The 10,176-nt window shown below is 56.3% G+C and overlaps 1 protein-coding gene across 3 annotated transcripts; it reads right to left on the bottom strand.

The window, feature by feature from the left end:
- Positions 1–182: 182 nt before the first annotated feature.
- Positions 183–9,315, bottom strand: PIGV (phosphatidylinositol glycan anchor biosynthesis class V). Of its 3 annotated transcripts, XM_054086743.1 has the most exons (5): positions 8,965–9,039; positions 4,184–4,330; positions 2,625–2,785; positions 1,637–1,796; positions 183–586 (listed from the first exon to the last, which is right to left on the bottom strand). In XM_054086743.1, exons 2-5 carry the CDS (start codon positions 4,268–4,270, stop codon positions 287–289), a joined length of 708 nt encoding a protein of 235 aa, XP_053942718.1. In that variant the 5' UTR covers positions 4,271–4,330; positions 8,965–9,039; the 3' UTR covers positions 183–286. The 3 variants fall into 3 exon arrangements, with proteins under 3 accessions (XP_053942718.1, XP_053942717.1, XP_053942716.1); XM_054086742.1 differs by lacking the exon at positions 8,965–9,039 and adding an exon at positions 9,210–9,315 and having other exon boundaries at positions 184–586; positions 1,637–2,785; XM_054086741.1 differs by having other exon boundaries at positions 185–586; positions 1,637–2,785.
- Positions 9,316–10,176: the final 861 nt, after the last annotated feature.

Genomic DNA, 10,176 nt, shown 5'->3' on the forward strand with positions numbered 1-10,176 from the left:
ATCTTTAAGGTCTCTTCCAACCCAAACTATTCTCTGATTCTATGATCCTATCCAGCAGAGATGGGGGCAGGATGCATCCCAGTTGAGAACAAGCGCGTTGGGGGACACAGCCAGGCAGCACAGCCCCGTCCACATGCGGTAACACGGGGTAATCTGTCTGTGACGGAGAGAACAGCATCCCTGCGCACACACCAGGCGTCAGCAAAAGTGACCTTTAATTCCAGGCAGTGCTTCTGCCCCATCTGCCCCCAAATAGACCCAAAACAGAATGAAATCCAGTTCCCAGCTACGTCCATGGCAGGCAGTTGCAGTGCAGGGCCAGTCCCAGCAACCAGTAGCCTAGAAAGAATCCGATAATGCATTTGCTGAGGGGTGTAATTAACCTAAAGTTCAGCAGCAGCCTCACAACAGGGTTCTCAGGAGTTCTTTTCCCACTGGGTTTGCCCAGGAGACATTTCTCAGAGCGCGGTGCCACGGTTTGGCTGTTGGTGCCTTTGCTCCAGAGCAAAGGTTCGTATTCCTGAAGCAGGTGAGCGGAGAACCAGTACAGGACGGGAGAGGAGGAGCCCAGGAACCGGGTCAGCACCTGAAGACAACAAGAACAGAACATTCCATCAACTGAAGGTCTCCGATGGCGACCAGCCCTGATCCGAAAGCATGGAAGGAGGCATCTCTGAGATAACGGGGCTGAAGCAGTTCACGGTGCTGGATTATTACATTGAAATGAAACACTGGCTTTACTTATCACATCCGTTCCCAGGTTCTGGACAATCATGGAAGTGAATTGTCACCATTTTGCTGAAAATCTTGTCACATCCAGCCCAGGGCTGGCACAGGCAGCAGCTTCCCAGGAGATCTGAATCTCACTCCTCAATTATTTCTCACCTGGGACCCTAAACAGAGCCTCAAACACTTTTTAAGGAGTGGCGCCAGACTCCGTGTTCTCTCCCTGCCACCCATGAAGCTCAGCCCAACATAGAATCACCAGGTTCGAAAAGACCTCTGAGATCATCCAGTCCAACCAACATAACAACCTGGATCCTTGTCCTCCAGCAGCCGATGAGCAGGGCCTGATCCCCATCCCAGTGTCCACATCGCACCGAGCAGTAGATGTGGAACTAACTAGCAGATCAGTGGAAATCAGTGGAACTAACTGGCTTGGAATCATAGAATCACAGAACCAGTGAGGCTGGAAAAGACCTCTAAGCTCATCCAGTCCAACCATCAGCCCAATCCCACCGTGCCCACTAAACCATGTCCCAAAGTGCCACGTCTACATGCTTTCTGAACCCCCCCAGGGATAGAGACTCCCCCCCTGCACTGGGCAGCCTCTTCCAGGGCTTCACCACTCTGTCAGTAAAGGCATTTTTCCTAATATCCAATCTAAACCTTCTCTGGCACAACCTGAAGCCATTTCGTCTCATCCCATCCCTACTTAGTTGGGAGAAGAGACCAGCAATAGGCTAACCCACTGGCTTTGGAGACTCTCTGTGGGAGGAGCTCAGAAAGAGGGAAGGCAAAGCTTTCCGTTTGCGTTATGCTGTGCTGCCCAGCAGCTGGAGCAACTTCCAGCTGTGCCCATCGCTGCCGCGACCACCACATTCCATCTCCCCGTGGGTTGCTATCAACATCCTACCTGCACGTGCATGCAGAAGAATCCAAACACCAAGAGGACAGTGGCATGGACCACGTAGACAAAGACAGCAGGGCAGCAAAATCCACCTCTTGGTTTATCCTCCTCTTCGCTCTTTCTTCTCTGTAGACCAAGAGTCAGGCACTGCCGGGGGTTGGCGGTGCTGTAGGTCCAGGCAGCCCAGGAGCCCAGGATTGTGACAGGCAAAGCAAGCAAGAAGTTTGGTATCTGCCTGAGCTCAAAATACCTTAGAAAGCCCACATTCCAGTAAACGTCTTGGATATAGGAATAAACCACAGGGAATTGCTGGGAGCACCAAGGGGGTTTAACCCCATGTGTGGCTCCAAGACGATAGCCCTTATCCAGAGCCAGCTGTCGCAGCGGCTTGGGCACAGCCTGCTCCGGGCCAGCGCTGGGACCACAGAACCTCACATAGGCGTAATACTGAAACAAAGCAAACGGCAGCACAACCCCAGCACACATCCCAACTGCTGAAGCTGCCGTGCTAAGGAGTTGCTTCCAGAACTTCCTTAGCGATCCTGAACCCACCTGGAGCTGAAAGGCAAAGTTTTTACTATGGGAGTAGAGCAAGAAGCCGGCATTAACAATCCCGTTGGCACGCGCCCCAGAAGCAAGGGAGAAGAGCAGCCCACTGAGCCAGCTCTGCCCCTTCTCCAGTTGCCACATGGCACCGAATCCCAGGAAGGCGAACGTGCTCTCGGAGTAAGCAGCTGCCATAAATACGTTGGCAGGGCTGATGGAGAAGAGAAGAGCAGCGAGGAAAGCCAGCCTGTGACAGCGCAGCACAACGCAGCCCAGCTTGTACAGGGCAGCGGCTGCCAGGACAGAAAAGAGGGAATTAAGGAGCACGGCTGATAGCAGGAGGCGGCTCCGCAGCCGCAGTGGCCGCCGCAGGGGCCACAGGGCTCCCTCGGCCACGGCGCGCAGGCTCAGGGGGTACAGCGGGAAGAAAGCGCAGTTGTGCTCGTACAGGTAACCCCGCTCGGCGATGAAGAGGAAATGCTCCGCATCCCAGCGCGAGAGGCCACCCAGCAGCCGCTCCAGGAGCACATCCCACGGGCCAGGCTCCGAGAGGCGAGGGGGAGAGAAGGCGTCTGCAGCGTGGTCTGGGAGCAGGAGGTTGAACAGAGCCTGCGGAGAGAAGAGAGAATTGAAGTGCAGCGGAGGTTGTCGTGTGGCCTGTCGAGAGCAGGAGGAGGGCTTCCAGGTTTCAAAGGGGACAAGAGGAGCACAGAAGTCGGGCTGAGAGGCTGTGCAGCAAGTATGCCTGTAAAACTGTGAAAAGGGGCCAACAGCCTCTTTTGGGGCATTTACACCTGAACTGCTGCATTTACACCTGAACCAAATACAGCTCTGGAGCACATCCAGCACGAAACCCCACAGACCCAGAGAGGGAAAGGCTGCTCGTCCCTGTACTCAGGTGTTTGAGCTGCAGCTGCATCTAACTGCAATGCTCACCCTGCAGCACTGCTAAGCCTCCTGTTCTACTGGATTTGGCGTTATTGTCGCAGCTGACGTACAAGGGAGAGGGAACAGAACCAGAGAAAAGCATCTTCCAATAGAAAATGGGTGCAGAAGGCAGTAGCTCTTTTCCAGGCCCCCTCTCTACATCACTCCATCGCCTCTGCAGCTCAGGAAGCACTCAGGGGTTCATTGGCGGAGATGCGCAAGCAGAACGCTCACACCTCTGCCTCCGGTGGTGCTCACCACGTTATAAAGGCGAGAAAAAAACCCCAGAGATCTCATGAGATGGGAGATACGCAACCTCATGCATCGTAATGTAATTACAAATGAAAATATGTTTAAAGAGAACCCAAAACCTCGAGCGGTTAAGTTGTGTCGCTTAATTCCCCAGGGATTGGGATGAGTCTCCTGCAATGAACCCAGCTCTGGCAGAGAAAAGGCCCTGCTGAACAAACTGGGACTAAACGCCGTACAAAGCTGTCGCTTTACCACCACGCACACATCTGGTCTAGCCAGGCCTCTGGCATTGGTAACACGGAGTCTTTCGTCCCAGCGGAGGGTTCCGCTCAGCCCTGCCCAGCGGTGACCGGGGTTGCCCCCAGCTGCCAGCTGGCCGGTGGCCCTGCTCCTGCGGAAGGGCTTTCCCAGGCTGATTCCCTTTCCGGAGAGCCAGGGCTGCAGCGGGACTCTGCGCTGCGCACAGGTAGGAGGGAGGGAGCTGCCAAACCCTCCCTGTGCTCAGAGGACGTCATCTCTGGGAATGAGATTTGGGAGGAATGTGCAGGAGGGGATTATTGTTCCTTTTCTGGGGATAAACAGACACTTCAGCCTCTTGTGTTGCCAATCCGGGCGCAAAAGCAGCGCAGCTTACAAGAAAATGGATGGAATTGTACTTCACAGCAGCCTGTGACCCTGGATGCCGCTGGTCTGCTGGTTCTCCAGAGGAGAAGATGGTTTCCCAGCCAAGCAGAACCAGTGAGCTCGGGCTGCAAAGGGCAGGACCGAGGAGAGAAACCTCAGAGCAGGAACCAACCGAGACTGCAGCATCTTTGGTTCAGGACTCGCCTGCAGCAGAAGTGTCAGGGCCCTGCAGCGCACCGCAAACCACACCACCTCCCGGAGGCGAGGGTCTTGCCCGCTCACTGCCTCCATTCCAAGCTTGGAAGTTGCCTCAGTTGGTCACCGGGAAATTCTCCCTCTGGTTTTGGAAACCTGAAAAACAGAGAGCATCTGGTTTCAGCCACGATGGTGAAGGATGCACCTTTATTTACTATTGGGCACTTCAAAGGGCTGCAAGTCTCTACGAACAAGAAAGTCACTGATGAAAGAGATCACAGATCTGGGAGGTGACGCAGAAAACCTCACTGATATTGTTCCTATTCCAAAAACTTCTCCTAACTCTTTAGCCTTAGCCAGGATGCAGAGGAGGAGCGGTTATAACACACGCACTCAGCCCAATTCTCCCTCAGCATAAATCCCAGCCGCAGCCGGGCTCAGCGGGCTCTGCAGCAACGCCAGCAGCTCCAGCCAGGGCTCCAAGCAGCCACACTCGCATTCAAGCTCCCATGTGCTGAATGGGATTCAAACCTTTTTGATTTTTGGAATAGAGACAGAATCCAAGTGTGGACTCTGAGCGTAACATCCATAGGAGCAGTTGGCCGGGGCTCACAGTCAGCCAGACGCTGCCAGGGATGCTCGCTCCTGCTCACTGCCTGGCCTTTGCTCCTGGGAAGAACGGCTTTGCGCAGCTGCCTCTGTGGCACCAACCCCACAGCTCCGTCAGAGCAAGGCTGAGGTGCCTTCCTGGATACGAAGGCTTCCCCTCAGCCTTTCCAGTGACCAGAGGCAGCATCCCCAGGACATGCTGGAGAAGTGAGCTCATGCGAACCTCATGTGGTTCAGCAAGGCCAAGCGCAAGGTCCTACACCTGCGTCAGGGCAATCCCCAGTTTCGATCCAGGACGGGGGATGATGTGATTGAGAGCAGCCCTGAGGAGAAGGACTTGGGGTGCTGGTTGATGAGAAGCTCGACACGAGCCGGCAACGTGTGCTCACAGCCCAGAAACCAACCGTGTCCTGGGCTGCATCCAAAGCAGTGTGGGCAGCACGGAGGGAGGGGATTCTGCTCCTCTGTTCCTCTCTGGTGAGACCTCATCTGCAATACTGCATCTAGTTCTGGAATCCTCATCAAAAGAAGGAGATGGAGCTGCTGTAACAGATCCAGAGGAGGCTACAAGGATGATCCGAGGGCTGGAGCACCTCCCATACGAGGACAGGCTGAGAGAGTTGGGGTTGTTCAGCCTGGAGAAGAGAATGCTCCAGAGAGATGTTTCAACGACCTTCCAGTACCTGAAGAGGCTCCAGGAAAGCTGGAGAGGGACTGTTTACAGAGGCTTGTGGTAATAGGACGAGGGGCAATGGGTTATAAACTGGAGAGGGGCAGATTTAGACTGGACATAAGGAAGAGTTTCTTCACCATGAGAGTGGTGAGGCCCTGTAACAGGTTGCCCAAGTTGTAGCTGCCCCATCCCTGGAGGGGTTCAAGGCCAGGTTGGATGGGCCTTGGGCAGCCTGAGCCAGTGGGAGGTGTCCCTGGCCACGGCAGGGGGTTGGAACTGGATGGGCTTTAAGGTCCCTTCCAACCCAAACTATTCTATGATTCTATTTGATGTGACTCTTACACCAACCCAGCCTCTCCCGCTGCTATTTCCCAGTATTCTGGGTCCTGGTCTGCAGAGCAAGAGCATCTGCCTATGGAGCAAACAGTGGATGCTAAGGTGCCTCTTCCCTACAGACTTCACCTACGAGACTTAAACTCCTTAGTGGAATCTCACTGCTTTCCTCCCTGTGTATTCTTGAAAACTGCTGGCCCCGAGCCATGGAGAGCAGGCAGTTTCTGTCATGCAGTGTTTGAAGATAACATATTTCTTCCGTTGTTTCCCCAGCCACCAACTGTCTTTCGGTTTGAGAAACGGAAGCCCCACAGCTCTCACTGGGTTCCAGTGACACCACATCCTGCGCTGTTCCCCACCTGCCACCTTCCTGATCCGGCAGTGACCACAGACCCCCAAACCAATCACCTAACGACCTGCTGAGGTTTTCCTATTCCCAGTTTACTGATGGAGAAAAAAAACTGGCAGGTTAAAAACTGCAGGAGAGAGCAGAAAGCGAGTCCCCAGCACAGCAAAAAGACCCAAACAGGCTTGTTGATACTTCCAGACCCCAACTACGGGATTGTGCTTCCTAGTGAGCCACACACAAACATTCTGGGATTGCTCGTATCCTCCTCCGGATCCAGAGCATCCACAGCTCCAGCTAAAGCAGCTGGTGGGAGGCACGTTCTCCTGAATCACGGAGCTGCAATCTTATTTTAAGAGAGGGGATACTTCAGACCAGCTGTAAATTCTATTATAGCACATTCACAGCTGCAAATCCTATTAAAGCGCCGCGGCAAAAACGGTCCCGGTGCTTTAAATATTCTTTAAAAAGCAGAAAAGAAGCCTCGTGGCAGGAATGAGGCTGAAAACAAACAGCTTTGAAAAACCTGTTCCTGTCACGACTCGATGCACCTCGCAACGGAAAGCAGCGAAGTCTACAAAGCTCAGCCCGCAACCACTGTGCCGGTAGAGAAGATGGTGGCAGGGCTGGAACAACCCTGGAAAGCACCAATGGAAAAGGACACGGAAAGGCAGAAACAGGTTAAAAATATTACAGTAGAAAAAGATGCAAAGTCTTAATTCCTATTAGAGAGGTCCTTCTCTCCATGTTCTCCATCTCCCTTTGCTCTCAGGTATGAATTCTGTGTGGTTCACTCTGGAAACTGGGCTGAAAAAAGGCTGTGAATGGGAACAAAACAGCTGCTGCATAAACGATGGTGTGAGCGGGAACACAAACTGGGCAGGTCTGTACAAAGGCAGTGGAGAGCGATTACCAGCCGGTGGCAGCAGGCGCTCGCCAGAAAGGTCCTGTTCCACCAGCTGGGCCACAGGAGTCCTACTGGGAAAGCTGCTCCTTCTGCATCCCAGAGGCACTTGGAGAGCATCAGGGTGGGCACCTCTTGGTGCTCCTCCAACCTCCAGACGTGTCTAAAAACCCGTTCTAACCAGGAAGCCAAAGAAATAAGTGGGGAATTTTGGAAGCCCCACTGGCTCAGCGCTGTTCCCATGGGCCTGGGAGCACTGGGACTCGCAGCTGCTTTTGCTCCCACCCAGTCTCAGCTGCTTCACCTGCACCTGAGCAGAAAGGGGGACGTTTCCATGCCTTGTGATGGCTCACGGCTGTGAACCAACCCTACACTGGAGCCGAGCACAACCTGACGGACAGAGCCCCCAGAGCTGAGGTATCCGTAGAGTCATAGAATAGTTTGGGTTGGAAGGGACGTTAAAGATCATCTCGTTCCACCCTCTGCCATGCGCAGGGACACCTCCCACTGGCTCAGGCTGCCCAAGGCCCATCCAACCTGGCCTGGAACCCCTCCAGGGATGGGGCAGCCACACCTTCCCTGGGCAACCTGGGCCAGTGTCTCAGCACCCTCACGGGGAAGAAATTCTTCCTTCTATCAGCCTCAATCTGCCCCTCTCCAGTCTGTGCCCGTTCCCCCTCGTCCCGGCCCCAAAGGCCTTTAGGAACAGCCCCTCTGCAGCTTTCTCGCAGCCCAAGATCAGGCCCAGGCCCAGAGCCGGGAGCCGAGCGGGAGGACGCGCTGCGCTCACTGCCTTTGCTGTCACTGCACCAAATCCCACTCTGGGGAGTGCAGCCCAACATCTGCCGAGGTGCTGGGGACCCACACGCCGGCTCTGCCGCCTCCTTCAGACGGGCACGGCCCTCACGGCCGGGACGAGCTGGAGAAGTGAGCTTGTGCAAACCTCGTCAGGTTCAACAAGGAGAAGTGCGAGGTCCTGTGCTGCGCTCAGGGCAAACCCTCCGTATCGAGACAGGCTGGGGATGAAGGGATTGGGAATGGCTCTGAGAAGGACCTCGGGGTCCCGGTGGGTGAGAAGCTCAACATGAGCTGCAGTGTGTGCTTCCAGCCCAGAAACCAGCCGTGTCCTGGGCTGCATCCAGAGCAGTTGTAGCAGCAGACGAGGGAGGGGATTCTGACCCTCTGCTCCGCTCTGGGGAGACCAAACCTGGAGCCCTGTGTCCAGTTCTGGAGTCCTCAGCGCAGGGAGGACATGGAGCTGTTGGAGCGAGTCCAGAGGAGGTCACAGAGATGATCTGAGGGCTGGAGAGAGGCTGAGAGAGCTGTGGTTGTTCAGCCTGGAGAAGAGACGGCTGTGGGGAGACCTTAGAGCAGCTTCCAGGACTGAAAAGAGCTCCAGGGAAGCTGGGGAGGGGCTCTGGATCAGGAAGGGCAGGGAGAGGATGAGGGGAACGGTTTGGGGCTGAAAGAGGGGAGATTGAGATGAGATCTTAAGGAGAAATGTTTTGCTGTGAGGGTGGGGAGGCCCTGGCCCAGGCTGCCCAGAGCAGTGGGGGCTGCCCCATCCCTGGAGGGGTTCCAGGCCAGGCTCGATGGGCCTCGGAGCCCCTCATCCAGGGGGAGGTGTCCCTGCCCCGGGCAGGGGGTGGGACTGGGTGGTCTTTGAGGTCCCTTCCGGCCCAACGCACCCCGGGAGCGGGGCAGGATGGCTCCGCCGAGGGGCCCGTGGCGATGCGCAGCCTCCAGCAGCGGCTGCGGTGCCAACAGGGACGGGGCTGGGGCTGAGGAGCGGCTGCGGGAACGCAGCGAACACGGAGCCCACATCGAAGGCCCCCACTCGGCCCGCGCGCTCCCCCCGCCCCTCGGAGGGGGCGTGGCCACATCCGAGCGCCGTCCCGCCCCTCGCTCCCCTTCTTCCCCCCAACCTGAGCGCGCGGCTCCCGCGCCGGCTCCATCGCCGCCGCTACCGCTTCCGGCCGCGCCTCTTCTTCGCGCGCGCGCACCGCGTCACGTAGTAGCCCTGTGTGTGCGTGCGCGGCGCCATCTTTGTGATGGGCGGCGCCATCTTTGTGGCGGGCGGTCAGGGCCGGGACTGAGGGGACCCGCTCGGGCTGCAGCGTGAGGCTCCTGCTGTGGCGACTGTCCGTTAATAACGACGCTAATTACTTACTCCGCTGCGTTTTCCCTCCAGGTCTCGTCCACCTGGCGAGGCAGGCGGCAGGCTGTGCTGTTGCAGCACACCGAGGCGTCATGGAGTGGTTTGGGTTGGAAGGGACCTCAAAGCCCACCCAGTTCCACCCCCTGCCCGGGGCAGGGACACCTCCCACTGGATCAGGGGCTCCGAGCCCCATCCAACCTGGCCAGGAGCAGCCAGGCCTTGTGCCCAAAGCGCCCACAGCCCCCACAGACAGCAGCCCCTGAGCTGGGCTCAGACCCACTCCGCTTTACTCCATTGCTGGGAAAAGCAGCGAGTGGGATCAGAGAGAGGAATGCTGGCAGAGAGGGAAAAGTGGGTATAGAGCAGGTCCAAGCATCAAGGAGTGGAATTGAGAGACCTGGGGCTGTTGAGGCTGGAGAGGAGGAGGCTGAGGGCAGAGCACATGGTTCTCTGCAGCTCCTGGAAAGTAGGTAGGAGCCAGGTGGGTGCTGGGTTCTTCTGCCAAGTAGCAATCGACAGGACGAGAGGAAATGGCCTCAGGTTGTGCCAGGGGAGGTATATGTTGGCTATTGGGAAAGGTTTCTTTACTGACACAGAGGTGAAGCCCTGGCAGAGGCTGCCCAGGGCAGTGGTACGGTCTCCCTCCCTGGAGGGGGCCTACAAGAAAGCTGGAGAGGGACTCTTCGTAAAGGCTTGTAGTAATAGGATGGGGGCAATGGGTATAAACTGGAGAGGGGCAGATTTAGGCTTGATATAAAGAATTTCCTCACCATGAGAGTGGTGAGGCCCTGGAACAGGTTGCCCAGGGAAGCTGTGGCTGCCCCATCTCTGGAGGGGTTCCAGGTCAGGTTGGATGGGCCTTGGGCAGCCTGAGCCAGTGGGAGGTGTCCCTGCCCATGGCAGGTGTTGGAACTGGATAGGCTTTAAGGTCCCTTCCAACCCAAACTATTTTATGATTCCAAAATACACGTAGACATGG

This window comes from Cuculus canorus, chromosome 22 (assembly GCF_017976375.1).
Source record: "Cuculus canorus isolate bCucCan1 chromosome 22, bCucCan1.pri, whole genome shotgun sequence".
Taxonomy (NCBI): Eukaryota; Metazoa; Chordata; class Aves; order Cuculiformes; family Cuculidae; genus Cuculus; species Cuculus canorus.